This window comes from Osmia lignaria, chromosome 4, assembly GCF_051020975.1.
Source record: "Osmia lignaria lignaria isolate PbOS001 chromosome 4, iyOsmLign1, whole genome shotgun sequence".
NCBI lineage: Eukaryota > Metazoa > Arthropoda > Insecta > Hymenoptera > Megachilidae > Osmia > Osmia lignaria.
The window spans coordinates 9,033,993-9,057,263 of record NC_135035.1 but is presented as its reverse complement, the minus strand read 5'-3'; the positions used below and the strand labels follow the sequence as shown (position 1 = coordinate 9,057,263).

The 23,271-nt window shown below is 43.5% G+C and overlaps 1 protein-coding gene across 1 annotated transcript in view; it reads left to right on the top strand.

Annotated features, from left to right (window-relative positions):
- LOC117603459 (uncharacterized) overlaps window positions 1-23,032 on the top strand; it is a 42,242-nt gene extending 19,210 nt beyond the window's left edge. The window contains exon 3 of the mRNA XM_076688076.1: window positions 17,056-23,032. Coding sequence (XP_076544191.1) covers window positions 17,056-17,070 — 15 coding nt within the window. The 3' untranslated portion in view covers window positions 17,071-23,032. The remainder of the gene's footprint in view (window positions 1-17,055) is intronic.
- Window positions 23,033-23,271: the final 239 nt, after the last annotated feature.

Sequence of the window (23,271 nt, the reverse complement as noted above, 5' to 3'; positions counted from 1 at the left end):
ACGTGCTACGCGGATTTTGAAAGAAACGGTTTGTTGACAGAATGGATGATTCGATCGGCGAGAGGAAGTAGATGTGAATACCGGATCCGCTGGATGGTTCAATGCCTCGATTCTGCGCGAAAATTGAGGATAAGCGGATCGACTAAACGAAAGAATTCAATACGATTCGAGACATCTTTCCTTCGATGTGCTTCTTCTCAGATATTTTAAAATATTAACTCAAAGAAGAAACATGTGAGCTTGAATTACTTGTCCCGGAAGAGACTGATTCTTTTCTTCTTTTCAATTGATCTCTGTGTTCCGTCGTTGAACGACCCTTCTTCATTGAGGATATTTACTCTGAAGAGTTCTTGAATTAACTCTTGAAACATCCGAGTCAGTAGATTTTTCTCCAAGTATTTTCTCCGAGATTATTTGTTGAAAATACAAAAATGTTTCGTTTTCGTTAATATTTGTTTCGTACATTTTAACATTGATTGATCCATTTCTAATTATCTGAAAAATATTCCCTTGTAAAATAAAAGGGTGGAGATTATGTGTAACGAACGTCACTCGCAAGTGATTATCAACTGGCGCAAAATCAGTCTCTGTTTAAGGGTTTAATGATCAATTAGGGGAATCGGCGTGTTGTGTGATCTCGCGTGCGGACGTGCGCTCGTAGGACTTGTTAGGGAAGACAGGTGGCATCCACGCTGTCGGGTATAGCACGCGAATCAACTAGAAATCATCCGATTCGCGGACAGATTCACACAGGCCAGCACAATTTCGAGGTAACCCCGAACATCTGTGTGGGATGTCCGTCAGTCGTGTCAGGAATATGATCCCAGACTGCTCGTCGCGTCAGATTTGTCTCTGCACCTTGTAATTAATTGATGCACTAATTTATCTTCAGTCTGCGCCGTTTGTCTGGGGTTAATCAACCGAGATCAGCTGGGATAGTAATTAAAGTAACTTGTTTCGTGAAAATTTTATCAAGATCCAATCTAAAAGGATGCTGCTACAATTGTTAAACTTTTGTCAAGCAAATTTTTCATTCGTTCGAAAATAAATTGACACGGAAACGAAATACATTGGTGAACTATCGAGTAATTCTAAAATTATACGCGGACTTTGATGACAGAAATAGGAATCAATAATCAAGCTAGATACAAATTGACGTCCAAACAAGAGCATGAACGTACACAGTTCAAATTGGTAATAGTCTGCATGCATTTAACGCAAGCAATCGGACCTGACCCACTCCTATCTGGATGCAAATGATCTGTATACACATTGAGGACCAATACCCTGTAGCAGTGTTCCGCCACAGTTTCGGCTTTATCTACAATCTACGTGCAGTTCCTTTGAATTAGTAGATCTTTGTTTCATCAAACTTTCCAGTAATAGATTAGGCTAATGGAACAATGTTGATACAATGCAGCTTCGTCGAGGATCGTAAGAATCTAAATTACATCTTCGAATTGAAGAAAAGTACTAGAATTAAAATTCTGCATTTTAAGAAGAGGGAGATCGGCTGTGTACACTCTCGTACCCTTAAAACGAGAAAAGTCTGAATAAATATTCTTTTCCTTTATTAAATATTGGGAAAAGGAACGAGCGGATGAATCGTCGGTAGTAAAACCGTCCGCTAAACTCTTGAAACAAGCCTGAAATCCAGTTCCAGTGAATCTGTTCGAGCGAGAAAATGTTTTACATCCTCGAAATGAGAATTTATTACAACGATGGATTGAACGATCGGATCCGCGGTCGAAGTTCGAAATTGGCCCCGTTTGATTTCCTCTCGCGACGAGGCCGTAGCCACGATAAAGCGTCGAACTTTCTTCCAGTCTGATTGATAATACGAAATCAGGAGAATGGTACACGGCGTCGAATGTCGATAGAAGTCTGCGAGTAAATTGACGTTTCGAAGGCTCGACTTTTCGACTGGTGGCAGCAGGGATCTTCGCTACAAAACGATCAGCAGCTGCCGTCGGTTCACTCTCTGTGCTTTCCCTTTTTTTTATTTCTCCTCGCCACCCTTCGTTTCTCTCTTTCTTCTCTTTCGCCGACTCGTTTCCGCCGCGGTAATCACGGAAACGGGATTTGAAATTCGAGTTCCCACTAATGGCCGGTGACACCCGTCCACGGGTCGCACGGTAATCGGATCGACGTGGCTCGTTCGAAAGCGTTTCTCCATTTGCATTCGTTTTTCTAGCGTCGAGCAACGTCATCTCGAGCCCTCGATACCGTGACAGGAAAGGAAACAAGGTCGCGTGGATCCTCGTCTTTTCCTTTGCAACCACGAAACGTGATTCTCCTTTCTGCTCGAAGCTTTCGTGTTCCACTTTCAGCTTCTTTATCATTTGTCACGCCCGTGAACCAATTGAACGAACCAGACTCTTTTAACACTTTATCTCTTACATATTCCACGGAACGATATAAGCAACTTTGTGCCAGGGTTGAAAGTGCAGTCGGATCGATTTAGAATTCAGATGACCCCTGTATCGCCCATAACGCCGAACGACCTTGTAATCGATGGTGTTAATAGCATGCAGTGTTCCTCGATAATGTCGAGGCTCGGTGACATAAAAGGTGACGGAGGGCAAAAGAGGAGGCGGGAGAAAAGGAGCGTAAATAGAAAACGAGAGAGACGTAGGGAAAGAGAGCGCGGCTGGTAAAAGAGTGCGAGTCGAGAGGGTGAGATAGCCGGAGGAGGGTGAATGGGTGGTGGATGGGTGGTGGATGGGCGCTAGAGCGTAACCTGATATAGCTGGCAGCTAGCTGCCGTAGACCAGGAAGGTATCGTATCCACCTTCCTACTCTTCTCTGTGAACACGTTGTCCTACCTTCGCCCTTCTCCCTTCCAGCCCTTCGCCGTTGTTCGCGCTGCATACGCTTCCTCGAGATGCACGGTTACCCAGGAATATTCCCAACGTAAATGCAGCATCGATGTTTCCTCAGCGTCGAGCCCTCTCGACGTTTCTCTTCTTTCTTTCCATCCTCCTCTTCCCTCGGCCCCGATGTTCTATCTTCTATTACATTACATCGCGCCGACACCTTTTATTCGCTGATCCAGAATACACAGCAGCAGCAGCTGTTACGTCGGCAACCAGTTCGATAGGTCGACTCTGTTCGATATTCCTCGAGACAATCGTGGAACGTTCGACCTTTAAGACGAACGTAGGCGCGAGCTAAACACGATGACGGAATTGAATGTCGTTTTGTAGCGTAGCTGATTCGAGACGGAATCGCGTGCACTTCTATTCCCCTGTATATTCAATGGGTTCTTGCTGGATTAGCTGTACGCCCAAGTTTCGACGAGTTCGAGTAGTTTCGTGATTGTAGGTAGAACTTGAATGATTAACCCTTGCATTAGAATCCGAGTACCCCTTTGATCTTTCCCAGGATTTTCAATTTAGGGATTTGTAAAAAGGAATGATTAATTAATGTGTTAGTGATTAAAATTGAAATAATCTTGTAAAATCCATTTTCCATCGGTGATATTCGATTTAAAAACGTATTCGAGGAAAAGAGTGTTCGTGGCACGTAATAGAACGATCTTCCAACTTTCAGGAAGAAGTTACGCTATTGCCTTTAACGGGAGTCTACTTAAAAGGAAGGAAAAAAGGAAGCTGGGCTATTCAAAAAGTTTGGCGGGATTAAAATTGATTACACGGCTTTCTTATTCCTTCCGTAAGCTCCTGTAATTTGATAATACTACGTGGAGAGGGTGGCTAGGGGTCAGGTGGGGCCGAGTAAATAGTAAAATAGCGGGATTGTAGGAACCCATTACCGCAACTCACCGCGACTAGTTATGAAATATTCTTACCTCCATTACAGCTTCCGCAAATACGCGCGAGTACAGAGCGGTTCGCGCCGGCTATCAGCCGTATACTCGCCGCGGCGAGCCGTTGAAAGCTGTTCTACACGCTCCTTTTGTTCCTTGCTTGTTTCGCGAAATTTGCCGGAATTTCATCGCCAACATCGCGGAAGACGAATGCGGCAAATACTATTATCCTATTCGCGGTGAATTATTAAACGCGTATTCACGTTGTTTTCTTAATTAAAACCACGCAATTTGTCGTTACAACGAGCATGATGTTGCAATTTCGGAGTTTATGATAGATGTACATGCTTCATTCGTAGATAAAAAAGGTAGCAAACGCTGTTATTAGGCATTAAAAGTAACAAAAATTAAACTTTTTATTTATTACATTAAAAGATTAAAAAATTAATTGAGGCACGTAATTCAGTACACAGTAATTGTGTTAATTAGTTTCTGTAAATTGTAATACAATGAATAATACTTCTATTTATAAACGTCGAACAGAACAAAATTCTTTGAAAAGCGAGGTGTTCTAATTAATGTACTAATTATTCGGCAGTGGACAAATCTGTACACAAATTAAGCTGTTCCGACATTTTAATTCGAAACATTTCACCCAGTTGGTACAACAAAACTATTGCTCCCTGTTTTTTCCCTTTAAGCAGAAAATTACTTTTGCTGGAAAATTAGTTTCACCGTGAAACAAGTAGTACAGCTCGTCGATTACAGAGGCGTTATTAGCCCCGCGTAGAGTGGGCCGGTTAATTAGTCTGGTTTCGTCGATACTCGTTATAAACTGTTCTTATCAATACGTAGCTTCGGGAACGACACCATTACCAAACTTTCCTCGCGACGGTTTTGTTCCTCCGTTTACGGGAACTTGAGAACTCCATTATCCTTGCGCCTCGCTGCAGGCATTCCCGAAAACCGTGCTATACCATTGACCGAGATCCTCCAGGAAACTGTCGTGGAATGTCGCGGCTAAATGGCCTTGAACTCGATTAGATCCCGGAATCTGGATATTCGAATCTCTTTTTACACGTCCACTTTCCGCATTCTACCATGATTATGTTCCTTGCGCACCGTCTAACCATTTAATGCACTCGACGTAGCCGGTAATTAGATCGCATACGTACTCGTTAAACGTAATCTTGCGTGTAATTTTTGTTTACCGCAAGAGTACTTTCTAATGGGCTTTCACAGTTTCCAAGAAAACCTATTATTTTGAAAGCGCTCTGACTGTTTGCTGTTCGTATTGTTTCATTTGTGTATAATCAATCATGTTATGCTTAGAAAGTGAAATAATTATACGAACAATTGGAAATTACTTAGAGAAACGCGAAGGTGAATCAATCTACTAAATTAATTGGATATGATAAATGGAAATCGGCGACGAGTTTCGTCGTTGCGCAGCTTCCTTAAATAATAAAATCACGCGCAAAATTAATTCTCACGTCAGTAGCTTCAGGCGCAGCTTGGCGGCTCGTTAATCGTGCCGCGTTATGTTTTCGTCCCATTAAAATTACATTCTGCCTCGGAGAATTTATAACGTAACGAGTCTGTGCTTTAACGCGCGGAAGATACTGCTGAATTCGTGAACACCTTACTGACTGCCGTCAGAAGTCGTCCCTTAGTAAATTTCTTACAAGTTTCGTTAATCACTTACATCATTTGCATCCCAAGAGTAGATATCAAATTTATTTCAAATAACAGCTATCGAAAGTCGCCGTCGAACACATGATTTTCCAAGAAATCTCTGATCGTTTACGTTTCCGATCGCGACCGCTAACGGGCCGATTCCCCGTTAAATATTCCCAGTAAAAATACGTGCACTCGCCGTCCGTTGGCGATAAAATGGCGAGACGAGCGTGGCGGACAATTTCGTTTTCGCCCGACGAGAGTTCCAAACGAGCCCGGTAACAGCATCGCATGCCAGCATCGAACCGATCTACCTAGGATCTGGCAGCAGCTGCAACGGCGCCCGTGACTGCAGCTGCATCGAGGTCGACCGTATGGATGAAAGAGGAACGGAGAGAGACGGAAGGCCGTTGCACCGGGTACGGGGGAAGGGTTCTTGCATCCGGCAGGGTGCAAGTGCTGACGTGGAGCACGTATTGCAAAATAGAGGCAGAGAACGGCTGATGCAGGGAACAGGCCTTCAACGAACAGAGCAAGCTAGAACGATGTGCTAGTCTGCCACGTGTACTGACCAACCGAACATTTTAAAGGTCTTTCAACTTCTTTTTTCATTTTATCTGTGAAAGTTGAAAAAAGACTATTTAGAATCGTGTTTCGTGTCAGATTTGTCGTTAAACGTGAGACATTTAGTATATTCAGATAATAGGATTTGTTTCTGACAGAACTTGGTTTTGAGTGACTGGAATGACGGTGTTTAAAATAGTACGCGAATGGAAGAAGTTAGATTTGTTTTAAACTGATTTCGTGTAGATCAGACAATCAAATTAGCTTCTCAACGAATACATGAGCTACTTGTAAATGATAAATGCAATCAAGTAGTCGGGTTTTATAAGAGCGATACATTTGGGTTGAACAGCCATCCATTCAACTAATCGAAAGTTTATATTTGTATCGCAATCCGGTGCGCTGGAACAGTTTCTGCATTAGCTTCGTGGGAATCGAAATTCAGCTCGCAGTTTGCCTTGATTTTCTCCATAAGAGGAAACGCGACACGAAGATCGTTTTAAAATGAATTTAAAAACAGCGAGGCTTGCCGCTGATGAAAAATCCATCAGGAATTTCAGATGAGCTCGCCTCGTAGTTGTGTTTCTTTTCGAACCGTCCGAAACTCTTGAACCATTCATATGCAATTTATCGTAACTCTGAGAAATACCAGTGGAATATATTTTTTAAATACGTTAATGTTTCCGATGTTTCAATAATCGAGTTTAATTCTCCAATTGCAATTTACTTCGCCCCGTTTCAGATCGTGCAATTATTCATTATTTCGTCCCGAAACATTGTTCATTGTAATAATTAATTGAATTTTCCTCGGTTCATTAGCGAACAAAGAACGATTTAAAAACGAATATTCGTTAATTGAAAAGGTAGAAAGCAGAATAAACTTTCCTTGCAGCAATTGTTCCTCGAATGTTACTCGCACAACGAACAATACCGCAGAACATTTTCCATTTACGTTGACGTTTCATCAACGACTTATTTATTTTTTACGTATCTCTGCTAGCGAACGGTTCGCAAGGTTGGACATTTCTACGGGCGTGTTCGCAGAATGAAAGTTTAAATTCTTGATAAAGCGGCCGGAACGATGTAATAAGAAACTTCCCGGGAGAAAAAGGAGCTCGTGCCGCTTTTCCTCGTGTTTCTTGCATAATTTGCAATTTCAGAGTTTAGGGAGGGGTGTTAATTAAGCCCGTAATCTGTTCCCCCTTACCGAAAGCAACGCAGCTGACGCCGCGACAACGCTCAACTTTCTGCTCTGACATTAAATGCATGGGGGTTTCGTAACCAGCCAACACGCCGGAACTGCTCGTCGAATTGAATTCGAGTATCGAGAAGCACCCTTCGAACGTACCGCGTCTACCGAACGATCCCCCTCTTTTCCCTCGTTAATTAACGCGTTCGGATACGCGACATTTTTCAACGAATATTCAACTCGCGTTCGACACCGCGAACGCGTTCCGTTTCTCGTTAATTCGCGGGGAAAAGTGGCAATTCGAAAAGTTGTACGTCCTTAAACGCGCCACTCGTGGAAAGCAGTTTTTCACGAACGACCGTTTTATTCGTTGGGAGACACTCAAATTGTACGCAGGGGGGAAAAAAGTTTGAACCCTCGCAGGATACAGGTGTACAACATACTTTTTTCGCAGAACTTGGCGAATAATTTCTTTTTTATCTGCCTTTGAAAATGAATGAAATGGATTTTTGAGCCCTAGAATTGTCATCGAAGTTAATTGTACGAACTGTAATTACGTCGATCGAGAAACCGAGGTCGATTTCGACCCCGAAATCGGCCGCCACGGATTCATAATAGCATCCTCGACACGCATGATCGATCTCGATAAAGCGAAACCAGGAAAGGGGAGACCGTTATGAACGTAATAATTAATTAACTCGCGTCGTCAGGAGGACGAAAGTTGGAACGCGAGCACGCCACGGTACTGGTACAATGGATCGCCGAGAACTTTCATCCGGAAGTTTGATTCGAAGCGTAGGAAATTATTAGCCGCGCAAACAACCGTCTCTGAATTCGCCAGGGATTGCCTGGTAATCGTATAATTGCCAAACCAGCTCCGGGCAAATTGCAATACCGCGATTTACTTTCGTAACGTATCTTTATTGAATTGTAATGGAAGAAAACAAGTCTTTAAATTCCAATATCATATGGAATTCATATCCGGTTTGATATGAAATAATGATGCGAAAATGGAAAATAAAGATAATACATTAAAACCATTGAACGAAAACATTTCAGTTGTCAATATCAGTCATTTAATAAAGGAATATTACAGAGAGTTCATAAACCCTTCATTTCTCGCGCAATTTTGCGCTTTGATTTAAACGATTCTTTCAATACCGAAACAGGGTCGCAATAAAATCCTATGAAATGTCGACGGTCGTTACGCACACTCACGCAGGCCACCATCGAAGTGTCCGTTAAGCTCAGAAATCGCAGCGTCGGTGGTTCACGAGTGGTTGATAACGCGAACCGGAAGGGCCAGGTGGAACAAGAGGACGGCTACAGCAATAACGTAGCTCGCTGGCTGGTTCGCGCGGGCGTTTATAAAGAGAAAGCCGTGTGTGAGAGAGAAAAAAACGAGGAAAACGCGGTCAGAATAGGACGGCAGCCGAGTAGAAATCAGCCGGTGGAAATATTTTAGCGCCACAGGCGAATCCCTTGATGACAATTCCAGCACACGACCAATCCCGGTTGCCTTTGCCAGCGTCGCCACGGTTCTTTTTGTGCGGTGTCGCGCGCGTTCCACGCACGCCTTTAGCCGGAAGCGAAATTTCCGTATTACGCTTCGTGCCTCGATATCGTTCTCCGTTGCCTTCACCTGCCCCCTTCCCTGCTTTGATCACCGCTCGTTCCACGGGTAAAGGGACATCGTGTTGTGGCCCTTTGTGTGGCCCTCCAACGGTGGCGGGCTCGTCGGTTGAAAGGTTACGCTACTGGGTCCTCTCTATCGGTGACACGACGCCAACGATTCACCAGAGGATCCAAGAGAAAGGCGAGAGACGTGGAATTAATATTAAAATATGCATGAACCTCGACCGTATTGCCTCCACAGAATTCATTAGCGCGTTCTTATCTCCGGGCAGTTTTCTAGCTGCCGGACGGAAGCAATATTCTCGTGTTTGGTGACAGGGATCGGCGAGCCAATACCGTTCGGTTGACCAGTTCAACGATTCGATCAGCTTTGCTCGATCAAAAGACACGATGCAAACCTGCTGCACTGCGGTCCCTTTAGGAGTGGAGCATATAAATTGCTCCCGTCTGTAGTACGCCAGAGATTGTGCAATACCGATGCAAAATATAGAGTAACAGTTCGCTGTTCGTTTCGAAAAACGAGAATTTATATCTGTATTTTGACGAGATTGTCTCCAGTGACCAATAACGTTTCACTAGCTATTCTGATACGTTGTTAACGTTTCTGGACTTCTTTAGATATTTTTTATTTTATATCTAAATTAAAAATTAATTTTATTTTTTTATATTGCTTCAAAGTTATTTATTGATATTACGTTCAAATTGAGTAAAAATAACCACGAAAAAAGTTGCGAATTTTTTCTTGAATACCATCCCAATAGATAGAAGGAAATATCCTCTTGATAACGCACTTTGTTGCGCGTCGATAGCTCAAGTGGTTCTCGAGATATGGGGATTTGAAGCGCGGCATTAAATATCGGGAATTCTTGAATGGCGACCATTGATAGACGTCGCAACCCAGTGAACCGGTGACCTACTTTTTTTTCCAGGAAATGCGTACGTTACGACTAGTAGTAGTAGTAACTTGTCTAGCTAGTGTCTGCCACAAACCGGTTTCAATTGAGACAGGACTATGAATGGGAGAACCAGAAGTCGTATCGATACCCTCTGTTGGGGGCAGACGGCTAATTGTTTAAAACATATTAACAATTACAGTTAGTTACTCCTCACATTCTGAAGTATGACAAATTCACACATACAACTCACAATCTAGAGATCCACGGTTCAAATCCTTGGTTCCCAACATTTTCTTTTTTTTTTAATGATAATTTGTCTCTTTTTGAATAACTATTACGTAAAAATTATCATAAAAAAAAAAAAAAAAAAATGCGAACCCAGGATTTGAACCGACGACCTTTAGATTGCGAGTCATGTGTTTAACCACGGAACGGATCCATGACTCGCAATCTGAAGGTCCTCGGTTCAAATCCTGGGTTCGCATTTTTTTTTTTTTTTTTTTTTTAATGATAATTTGCCTCTTTTTGAATAACTATTATATTGTATTTATTAATAATTAATTACATACACTGCAATTTTTATAGAATTTAAGTTATTCAAAATAGAATATAGAATTTTAGTTTACAATTATATAGAATTTTAATTTTTGAGAGCAAACCCCTATGTTTTTTGATGATTATCGTTTATATTGATTTTGTTAATTGCTTTTAACTTGTAAATAATGGTAATAAAATAGAGTAACGTGTATTTTAATAGCTATTGCTTCGCGAGTTTCAATTAATTGCCTTTAGATTCGCTTGAACTGGATATGTATAAACTGATCTCGATCGTTTGTACAAATAAAAAGTTTATATTTTAAAACTGTTTAAATAAGAAATACAACCTTCAAAGTTAACTACGAGTTAGTAGCCTTGTCATCAATTAAAAGTGCTTTCGGAAAGAGCACTTTCGGAAAGCAGCACTCAGTTATAAAACTTCCGACTTCAAAGAGCGTAAAACCACATAAAATCTTTTTGCGCTGTATAACCCAAATTCTACGTCGGTGAGACTTCTTTTTGGCCCTCTTAAGCAGTCTTTACGTGCAGTCAAGTACGTAACACTCCAACAAAGAAGTGAAAACAAATGTCCAAAACTGGCTCAGACTTGAAAACAGAAATCTCTCCGTTGCATAGGAAAAGTAAATACCTAGATTCATTGAATAAACCGCCTTAAAGTTCTGTCCCTTTATTCATTAGAGATGAAACACGTTAATACATAGTTGTATGTGCTGTATTACTTTTTAATTTCAAATTTAATCACGCTAATATATTTATTTACGCTTCGTTCATTCATCTAATGGCAAGTCGAGATTCGATCGGATGAACCAGTTTATAGGAGGAAGAGGACAGTCACGGTTTTCTTTTTAACGAAAATTCCGGCCATTCGTATTCATTTCTAGTCGTGCACATTTCGTTTACTCGAAAATTTTGCCGGGGTATTCAGGCACGTGGCCAAAAACGCGGACGTCGTCGTTATCATCGTCGTTCTGGCATATGCCGAGCGAACCGACGTCGTGTACACGGAATACCGATATTCGAATCAAGACCCCTCCTTCGATGCTTCGTTCACCTAAGGTAAGCAATATATTTGCTGCATCATGTTCACCATCAATCTGATAAAACGTAGGAAACAAGTATCCTAGAGGTCGTTTATTTCCAACAAATTTTCCCCTCGATTTCGTTCCCCGAATCATCCAAAGCGACCTTGTTTCTCGAAGATTTTTGAACGGTCCAATGTTTCCAAAGAAAATCCTACATCGAAGGGAATGAAAATATATCCGACAGTGCATCGAACTCGGACGGATATAAAAATTGATTATCAAACTTGTTATTAGTTTCATCTGATTCGAAACACCTTCGTTGTTTGCCAGATCTTTTTTTATATCGTCTAACAACGCGAGAAGTTCTTGGGTCATAGATGCCCTGTATCGTATCGATTCGAAGCTGGCAGAGTTACTGTCAAACTTGGAATTGCATATTATTGGATTCTATCGACGTCTGGGATATTTCACGCTGAACTACTGCGACCACGTCCAAACGTATCAGTATCAATTTTTATACGGTCAAGTTATTACATTTTCCCTCTTAAATATTCGCCACACAGCTTGGAAGGTACTTTAGTTTTATTCGCCTGGAGTTTTGCCCGTTCGCCGTGGTAATTGTCCCGCGAACCGAGAGCGACACGACACCGTGTTTTTCAAACAGCAGGAACGAGCACGAAAGAGGCTCCGCTAACAATTTATTGCTAATTACCGCGGACGTAGTTGTTCAATCGTTTCAACGAGTCGTCGCTATGGAATTGTCGTTCGACACGCGACAAAGCTGGATCGGCTTTCGTTTTAAGAAAACGCGCGGACGTTGATGGATGCGAAATCAGGATTCGAGGAATCCGAGAAAAGCTGCTAGTTCAGTTAATAACAAGGACTAATGTAGCGATCAAGGAAAAGGAATTACCTTTTTAATGAACTTTTGTGTAATCCAACTTTGCGACCGTTCTGCGTCTGAAGGAAAACGTATTCCATAAATCAAACGTTTACCTCCGCGTAGAAAAGAATGAAAGCCATAAAACGACCGCACCTCCAGGCGAAATATTCTATTTTTACGCCGGTTCTAAAGTGCGCTGTTTTTCTTTAAATCGTTTCGAGAAGTCGTATCGTGAAAAATTGGAAAACATTGAGATTCTTCGAAAGCGTGACTGGCGTTCCAAGAGGAATTATTAAAAGGGTTGCCGTTCATGGAATGGAGCAACGTGGTATTTAAGCGAAGGGTTGTTCGTTTCTGGTGCAACGCGATATCAATTTAGGCAATTAAACGGTGCCCGTCTGTAGCGGCTAAACCCGTTATCTGCACGATTATATCCGTTAACAAGCCCTTCGTTCCACAACCCTGTGGCACACCCTCGAGCTCGTCGAAATGCTACGCTAAGAACACGCACTCGCAACAACCGCCACGGTACTATCGACCTCGTAAAACCTTGTTAGAGGTGAACACAGTTGGCACTACAATCTCATATCGTACAGGTCCGACTTGGCTCGGTCCAAATGAAACCTCGGACCTCCTTCGCAAATATCCTTCCTGGAAAGAAAGGATCGGACCGAGGTTTTTAAAATACCTCGAGACCGGTTGAAAGTATATTTCTGTTTTTCGTTGGCAGTTAGAGACGATAATGTAAGGATATATTCCTGTTCGTAAAAGCAACAGAGAATGTTTTTCTTAGGTGAGAAAACGTGGAATTGTCTCTGTTGTTCTTATCGCCCTCGCGTTGAAGTATCCATATTTAAGGGAGACGTTCTTTTGAATAGACTTTGCTGTTCCTTCTGTTCAGAATTAAAAATTGGAAGAAGTTAAGACAATGGGGTTTAAAATTATCTGTCATGAACAATTTTTATTTTATAAATCTACTTGGAAATATTCTTGAATTGAATGTTTGATAGAAGGTTTTAATCAGGTTAGTATTTCTATTGATATCAACTTCAGTTTTGTAACAATTAATCGCTGAAGAACGCGGTCGTGGAATTCAGAATGCAAAATTCTTGGAATACCATAACTTTGGAAAAAATAATTGGCCACAAAGCAGCGTGTCAGAATGTTCAAGTTAACTTCGTGGATAATCGTCGAGGCAATTTAGCGAACGTTTTCTCGAAAGTAGCTTCAGGAATGTTTGCAAATTTCGCATAAATCGTGGGAATAAAAAGAATGGAACTTGTTCTTGTGCGTCTTGAAATCGTGCAATTACTAACTAACCAGCCGGGTAAAGTTTAAACCTTCGCTAACGAATTCGAACAGATTCAAAGTGGATGTCCTACACGACCGAATGGAAATACGATTTCCATCGAGGAGAAAGATTCGGAAGGGAGACACTTTAATTTAAGAGTTGAGAAAACTTTGGGATATTCTTATTCATTTCTGAAGTTAAAATTTCTTTTTCCAATCTTAATATAAAACTTGCCGAGACGATGAATCTGTCCTGGAAAAAATACACATCGATCGACGAAAGATCAAAGTGTATTCGAACGAGTGATTTTTAAGTAACAGAGATACGTTCTTGTTTGTAATTTCAGCATTAACAATTGCGTGGAGCGTGGTAAAATAATTAAACGCTATAACCGTTTCAAACGTTTCTGTTTAAACAGTTTAAGCTCAGCGAGCTGCAACAAATACGTCGCATGATATGAAAGTTTTAAAAGCGGTGCTATTATATGAGCGCGGAATATGGAAAACAGGAAAAATCGCGAAACAGAAACGAAACGTACCTTAAAATAATTGTAAGGATTGTAAAACCAACAAAAAGTGAAAATAAGATAAAAATGATAGGAGAATAATTCAGGTAGACTTAAAAGATTATGTGATTCGAAACGTGCCATAAAATAATTATTAAAACATGAAAGTTACAACTAAATTATGTTACTACTTTGAATACAGAATTGAACGAACTTTAATAGTTTAAACGAAATGGATATATTTCTATCTTTCCTTTCATTTATATACTTTGACATGACCTCTTTTCACAATTACTATCTTTACTCAAATCATAGATTTATACCGCATTCGTCCATATTTCCCTAACAGTATAAAATTTTCATCTTTGCAGACTTTTGTCATACGAAGAATAATTTCAGTACTCTTTTCACCAGAATACGGCGAATGAATTATAAAACTGCATAATGATATTTAGCCCTTTCTATCCGTACCCTTAACTCCTGAAATGATTGCAGCACGTTGATTCTTGTCATCCCAAACGGCAAGAGCTTCTGTCAAATTTAACAGCGTAATATCTCAGAGTGGTTGATGTATTTTAATGCGATCCGCGAAACTCGGCCAAACAGCGTGGCATTTTTCTTCATGAACGATGTCATCATTTTTTCACCGTGAAAAGATCTGCTCCAGGAAATTCGCCGGGAAGTTTCTGGCCTTGTAAATAGATGAAAGTTAAGAAGGAAAAGGGGTTTGGATGAGGAACAACGGAAAAGGGGTTGAATATAATCACTCCGGCTGTCGTTCCTCTGTAATAACCACACGCTATTAAGGGTGGTCGATTCTCACAGAAGGGATGAAGGCAATAGGATGACGGGGGTTGTAAGAGGGACGAGAAGGGTGCATCGTCGGCCGCAATTAGTTTTACGCCGGTCTCCTTTCCAGCCAGAAGCGGGTAGACGATGATCAGCTGCTATCAGCTTTTCCCTTTAGAAACTTCGTCGCGCTCACCCTCCGTCGTCGTAGCTAAATTCAAACACGCGTAACGAAGGTTAATGTCGTGTCTACACGGAGACGCTTGATGTCCTCGTCTTTTTTTTTTCTCTCCCCCGCAGGGCTCGTTCCGGAAATTCGTTTACAAGAAAAAGGGGGAAACGGGGGAGTGAAGACTGAAGAAGAGTACCGTCTCTGTTTCGGCTCGTTACGAATTCATGAGACGAATATGTCGAGGGGTTTGCTTGAAATTTTTACGAACTCCCAGCGAGTATCTTTAAAACGATACCGGAGCTTCTCATCGAAGCACGGTTCGATATCGAAGCCCTTTTCCTTGCTGAAAACGGGACAGATTCCGTCTCTCGTTTGATTAGCCAGCTCATAAAATATTTATCGACGGATAAATCGTTGCGGGAGAAGGGGATATTTCGCGGACGCTCCCGCGATGGTAAATATTTATGCCAATTACGTATGTATGCGCGGAGAGGGTGGCCCTTTTGCCCGTCCAAGCTCAAAGGAATTCTTTAATTCTCCTCCTGTGATCTTTCACCAGGTTACAATCCCTACAGACCGACCCTTCCCGAAACGATCGAGCCGAAGAATAAAGGGCCGGACAGGGTAACTTTGCTCGAAACCCCTCTAGCCGAAATATAAATTCTACTTTGCCGCTTCAAAGCCTCGATTCCTTTGATGTATATATTTTTCACTGGAAACGAGATGCTTTTTAATAACGTGTCACGATGCAGACTATACGCTCTATGGCATTTATGGGGGCATTTATATCGTCTATGGGGATTGCACGGTGGGTCGAGGATAGTTAGAGGGACGATACCATCGGCGTAGGCGGTTCCAATCATTTCCCAATTAGCAGCTGATTGCGTACAGTCCGTGATAGAACTTTGAACCACCGCAGATCGGTTTGCTAGGGTTAATTCGGCAACACCGGAGTTCCGATACGCCGAAGGGTTAGACAGGAGATGCGGCAGAGGAACCGGGAATCGAGGGATGGCAGTGGGGTGGTTGGCACACAGCAGACGTTAATATCTCACGACGCGAAACGAGCCAGTAGCAATATCGGGGATCGCGCAAATTGCGATCGGCAACAGAGATCTTCCTATCCATAGACGCACGCGACCATCGAGGATTTATAGGGTGTCCGTTTTTCATTTGCACCGCGATCCCCTTCTGGAAAATTAGTCGACGACCTATCCTATCACGATCTCTCTGTTCCCCTTTCCCATTCTCATCTTGCTTCATTTTTTTCTCCATTGCGCGGGAATTTTTTATCAGCATGCTCCGCGTATCGTGTTTCGTTTGTTCAATAATCATCGGGGTATCATGTTTTCTTGCGATACGAAGCGGTTTCATTACATACAGATACCAGGAAATTTTGATGAAATCACTAATTTTTTTCAATTAACTTTTAAAGGAACGGTGTGAAATTTAGAAAATGAAAATAATGTGAAAATCAGGGTCCTCTCCATGGTTCGTCGTCTGAGGGTTAACCACTCTTAAACGTCCTACAGTTTCAGCGCTATTTTATTGTCGCAATAAAGTAATTTCTTACCACTGAATCCTTCGTGGTTCCGTACGAGTACTTTCAATCCTAACAAGAGTCCTCCACTCTCGTTACCCAACAAGTCGTTCTTCGCTCTTCACCGTATCGTCCTTTCCAAGTTTCGCCGAATGGTTCTTCGATGAATCTCCTTGAAAATTAGTGGTCTGAAAGGACACGATATTTCGTCAACGATCGGAATTCTTCGTCTCGTTAACGTACATTGTCCCAAAAATCAAAGATCGATTTTCCTTTGTTCGTTCGCGTCTCCCTCTAATTCTCGCACAATGCTCGGAGTGCTGATTCGAAACAGTGTTCGAAAAATGCCCGGTCAAAAAAAGACAATAAAACGCACACACCTACACGAAAAACAAAACAAAAAAAAAAAAAGAGAGACAGAAAGGAAAAGAGAAAAAAAGAGGCGAAGAGGCAGCAGTCGCGTGGATTTGAAATCGCGTGTTTCACGCATCAGGCGTTTTAACCGTTTTAACGAGAGTCGAGCGAGCAGCAGGCATCGTTCATCATTGCGTGTCATTGTGTGTTGCAGAACCTGGCGACCTAGCCGTCGCGACCCATTGTTCCCCGCTGGCCGACAACGAGGGAAGCAACAGCAACGGCACCGGCGACAGCACGAATGCCAGTGGCAGCGCCGCCGGCAAAAGCTATTCGCTCGAACAGCACCGCGCCTCCACGTCCGACCGGTGGCATTCGGCTGCGCAACGATCCTACGGAGGATTGCTCGGATGCCGCGGAAGCGTCTTCGCGGCCGCGGAATGTGTCGATCAGAAAATCGACGGTACTCTGTTGCGAGCTGCCGCCTGTCGTCGCCTCTCTACCCTCCTAGGACGAACCAGGAGATTAACGGATGGATGGATCTCTAGATTGCCACCTACACGCTGACACCGCTATCGACGAAGGAATTCCGCTCGAAAGATGACGACCAGGATCGTCAGGATCGCGACGTTATCAGTGGGATCGTAATTGAGTAACGCGTCGGAGGAGGATTGAAATTTTCTCCACCATCGTCGAACAATAGAGCAACACCGCATCTCCGTAATATGCAAAGGAATATGAAAAAGACCGCAAAAGAATCTTTCCATCGGCGATAAGCCGTAACAGGGCGGTAAGATATCGAGCAGAAAAAGTCTGATCGCGTTTCTATGCCCGCGAAAAGTGATCTTCGATGCTCCGTTGAACGCGAACAGAGCTGGATCGACGAAGAAATTCCCTCGAAACGATGACACTCGAGATCGAGTAGCATTCGACGCGACGACGAGCCGATTTTCGTCTTCCAGAAAACGGGCAAGAAACGGTTTCCATTCCACGCGGTTTTGCTCGCTCTATTTGTCCGGCTAGCGTGGGACGAGGTTGAGATTTTTCTTCCGGTACGGGGATGCCTCGCGCCGCGTCGGGGCGCAGGAGGAAGTCAGCGGGAGCGGTTGTTACTGGAAGATAAATTAAGGAAGAATACAACGGGGGCTTGGAAACAAACATAAAAGGGTTGCCGGCGGGTCGGGAGAGAGAGAGGAAAGCGGAATGGAGGAGGAAAGTTCATAAATGCCGGCGAGGGCACGCACGCTTGCTCGCGTGCTCTCTGCGAATTAGAACGGTCCTGTGTATTTGTATCTGTCTTTTCTGACAGTACGGTTTCCCTGGCCGCGTAAATCATCGGAATTAGCGCAATTTCGACGTCGAGTGGCCCGGAACGGTCTCTGTCTCTGCGTACCTTCGCGATTGCTAGGATTAAGGGCACGTTTTCGCGTGACAATAAATCCCGAGTTTCATCCTCGTGATTTTTCTCCCCGATTAATACCATAACGAACGCGAGGGACTGAAATCGGCTTTGAATTTCCTTCGATCGTGACCGAGACGAATCGCGGTTTTTCTCGAGGGACAAAAACGGGGCTCGAAAGTTTTTGCGAGGTACGAAGAAGAAGTGGTTAGTAAAGAAACAACCGAGAGACACGAAACTTCTCCGACCCATGAATTCCGTTCGAGTCGGAGCACGCGTGATCGCGTGATACCGTGAAATTATCGAATCCCTGTGGTTGATTTTCTTTTTTCCTCTCTTTTTCGTTGCGGCCTCGGTAGATGGTACACATTATCACGAGCAAAAGTGGCGAGTCCGGGATTTATAGCCTCTCGAAATCGTCGGCTCGAAACGGCCAATCCGACGTAACAAAGAAACGGTAAAAGTTTCGACGGAGAAGCCGGTTATCTGACGTTCCTCCTCGCTGCTCGCCGCGAGTTTTAATTAACTCGCGCCGTTTTCGCGGCCTTTTCCTACGAAAATAAACCACTCGACGTCTCCGGAGCGGAGAACGAAGGGTCAGCGTCGCTGGGCAGTTATTATTTTTAATCCTCGCGAGCCAACGCTGAACGGATCCTCTCTGCTCGTCCATTCCCGCACCGATGCGAACCCAGACAGACAGACACGTACGTGTACACGCACACTCGTCCCCCTTTCAAGTCTCTGTGAGGTGTACAGCAAAGGGGTGGAGAGGGTAAACGAGACTAACGCGCTAACGATGCCAACGTTAATTACCAGCCCGGATAGACCGCCTAATCGTCGAGCGAGTGTGCGCGCTAATTACGCGGCTGCCTGCTGATCGAGCGAATCGCATGGTTTAGTTGGGAATCGTGGCAGCCGCGTTGGAATTCCACGTTTCTTGCACCCTCGACGCGTTACAGAGACTTTCATCGTTGATGGAATCAATCTAAAACCACGAATCTGATCAGATGGGCGTGAAACAATTCCTGCCAAGATTTTTCTACGAAAGATCCCACCGTGATTTCGCTCGATCGGGACTGATAACGTCGAAACGTGGTGCCGGACATTGCCAAAAAGAAAAATAAAGCTGTCGACGAGATGTACGGGCCGCAAGAAGAGGCACGATCCTATCGCGTAGATGTAGGTTTATTAAAAAATGAAAAAAGATGATAAAAAAAAAAGGGATAACATTTAAATTGTACCGTTTAGAAGGTTTCCTACATAGCGAGCACGTGATAACGCCACGTGTGTGGAATCTAATTGCTTAACGAACGCGTAAGCGTGAAAATTCATTTGCAGCGATATCCGATATACATGTAATTTTGTAAATACGCTGGTATAAATGCCGGAAGACGATACGTTGCGATTGGTGGAGGATTTACTGTTAGCTACGTAAAAATGCTCCTTTCTACACTCCCTTTAACCCATTTGACACCGAACGATCAAAGCCAGGTAGATCAACGAATAGTGAGCCGTGTACGAATACAGGAACGACTTTTTCTAAGGAAACTAGTCACGTGAATCGTTTTCTTGCTGGGCGATGCGTGGGTGTGCGTGAGAGTCGATTCAAATAGCATCGTGAGAGGGGAGTATTTGCTACTTATGATTATTTTCAACTGCGTTTATTCTGTAACCGTCAAGTCTGACGAGAAAATTTTACATTTATGTATCAACCTTCTGAAAAATCATCCCCGAAAACGATGCAGAGGAAAGCTTGAATGAGTGCTGATTATACTGGTCCATCGATAAAAGCGTAAGCATGACGGAGCGAATGATGAAGAACCTCGTCGAACGGTCCGTTTCGGCGTCGGCGAGGACGCGTGCGACGAGAGGAGGTAGAGACGAGGAGAATGAGCGCGTGTAACACAGGGTAGACAATAGGGACCATCGAGAGCGAGTGTAGGGCAGAGACGAAGGCGAAGGGCGACGCGAACCGACGAGAGTTTGTTTCATGAATATTTCAGCGTCTGGCGTTTCTGGTAAACAGGCCGACGCTGTGGAATTATGTTTCCAGGGTGTTTTTCAACGCCTGGCTGGTCTTGTTGGAGGAACAACGCTCGTGCCGATTCCCGTCCTCGGTTAGGCCACGGGCAACCGCGGAATACTAATTGGCTGCGAAACAACGAAGCAACCCGAGAGCATCCCGCTTCCACGCCCTTACATTCAACCCTCATCCCCCTTGGCTCTGTCATCGACCAACCTGTTCTTTCCTCACCTCCTTAACCCTTTTGTATCTTTGACGGTAACGATGTCTGGCGCGCATGCCTGCGGCCATTGAATTCTTTCCAGGTGGTATCTTGAAAATTGAAGGATTTTTTCAAATTTCTTACAAATTTTTACTTTTCTTTAATAAATTTTTCCAAAAAAATTCCCTGGTGAGCAGAGTTTAGCGGTTAAGGAAGTGGAAAACAGAGGGATATCGGAAATCTTTCTCGCCGTCGCCAGGACACCACGGATAACCGACGATATTACATTTTGAAGTATAATGGAACACATACAGGCTCGTGTTTCGAGCGGTTAACGGCGTTTCGCGAGCGGGCCCGTGAATTTTCGTCGGGGCTTGCGATCGAGGAAAATGCAATTTCTATTCCGGCCGGTGTACGTGAGCGGCCCGTGGAAGCTTTATTGCGAGCGCTTACGGGCGACCTCGATCGAGCATGAACGAGAATTCCTCTGGAGAGGATTTTAACAGCTAGCAGTGGGTGGGGGTTTAGAACGTTCCCTTCTTCGCGGAGGGAACGTCAATAATGACGGTGCCGCGTGAAATCGCACGTCGTCGTGTCTCGGCGAGAGCGGGATGGAATGTACCACCTGTTACACCCTCGTCTCCACTCTCTTACACTCCTTCCCATCCACCCACCACCTCGTTGGAATGAGCGGTGTGAACGAGCATAAAGTCGAAAGTTCGGCTTTCCTTCGGTGCTCGTAGTTTCTGACACGACGGGAGTCGGAGATCGGTACCGACCAGTGTTTCTGGCAGACGCGAAATTTTCCCCGGCAACTTTCTTCGAATGGCTTTCTTATCGACCGACCGGGATCTTAACGTCTGTGTAAAATTCAACTTCGTAATCGTTGCGAGATAATCCACGAACCTTACGGTTTAACGCTTATAACGTCAGAAGTAAATCTACCGATACATACCTTGGTTCCCATCAATTGTTTCAATAATTCCAGGTAACTATCACTGCGACGCGATATTCTTTTTCGAAAGCCAGGTTGCTTTTATTGTATGGAACGTACACACAAATTTTTGTCACGATCGACTCGTTATAGTTGTAGCGTGGAGGTACCTAACGCCTCAAACACTCATTAAAATTCTGATAGGAGTTGAAATAATAATTATAAAGAACGTATGCAACAATAGTAGCGGGAGTGAAAGTCCCATTTAATATCGGGAGAGATTTTAAAATTGAAAGCGACTCGTGTCGAAATTTATCGATTCCATCGCGAGAGCAATACGTTCACGAGAAACGAGGTCCTCTGGGAAATCTGGCAGGGAGATATTCGATTTAATGTGCTTGGTTTCGTGTCCCAGAAAAACAATGTGCGTTCTAGCGAGTAAGAATGTTCGCCTGTCTCGTTGTTTCGTTGACTCGTACTACTGAATTCTGAGCTCTCGTCGGAAAAGTTTTTCTACAAGAATCGCGTCGTCCTTCGCGAGCGTGAACGGAAAGAAGCTTGAAACGCGATGCATCCTCCGGTGTGGCGTGAAACTGTGCGAGATGGTCAAACACAATAAGCTTGGAACTATGTACTTAACCCGATCAAACACGTTCGAATAAAAATGTCACGTGATACGAGCAGAAGTTCATTCATTCTCATCTTTCGTTTTTTAACTAGGACCATGGAGAGAGCCACAATTTTATTTTGAAATTATTCTTCTAATATATAAAACCCTTTTGTTATGAAATAATACATTTAACTTTTGGTTAATATCTTTATATATGTTCGGGTAAATTTGGCTCACGATTGACCCAGCCTCCGCTGTTGAAGAGTTAATTTTCTCTTTGGTCGCGAATCATATGGCACGCGACGGTACAAGGTAAGTGCGAAAATTTATCTGACGGTAGAATCAGCAGAACAAATTGCATGATGCACGCTTGTCTGTCCGTCTGTCTATTTCGAAAACGCTCAACGAACCGATCGCGACACGGTTGATACGCGATCAATGCAGCCGTCGCATCGCGCGAACGGACCGGTAAAAGCTCCGTCAATGCCCACTGAACACACGCGTATCGGTTTTACCTTTTAGTGCGTCGCACCTTCGAATGTTTCGCGGCTTTTATCGTGCGCCAATGCGTTTTCCACGCTCGATCGACATTTGACCACTCTCTCTCTGTTGAAACGCGTTTCGCCGCTGCTATAACCGTATAACCTGAAACCACGTTAGTTGATAGACCAACACAACGCTTTCGCGTCGATCAAAATGAAGGGAACAATGTTAACGGTTTGAGGGCTGAACCCGAGTCGATATTTTACGACCGCCATTTCAGCCAGTAAATTTACACGGTCCACACGGGGATGGAACAACCCAAAGGACACTGGTTTACCTTCGTTCCTCAGCTTCGAAAACGAAAAATAATAACGACTAATATCTAAACTCGTTTCCGTTTTTACAGGGGTGGAGTAAAAAAATTCGACGATCGTTTCGTGGTTCTTCGAACGCGGTTAAATCGTATTTGCCTTTGCTTTATCACCGTTTCAAGGCGCCCCATCGAATCGAGGAAACGTCGCGATGTTTCGTGTATTTCCTGACGGGAAACTTTTCTATCGAGTACGCGCCGGCTGGCTGCACCGTGGAAACCATCGAGTTCCTCGTTTCGCCAAAGGAGCAATTCTTTTGATGCGAAAGAATATTTCTCGCGGTACGAAGGAAATGTTCGTCGAGCTGAGTGCAACTGAAACGGTTTCTCCGCGGCCGGAAAATAAATGACATCGTGATTTTTATATAGATGATTAAAGCACCGTGAAATATTGAGTTATTAACAATCA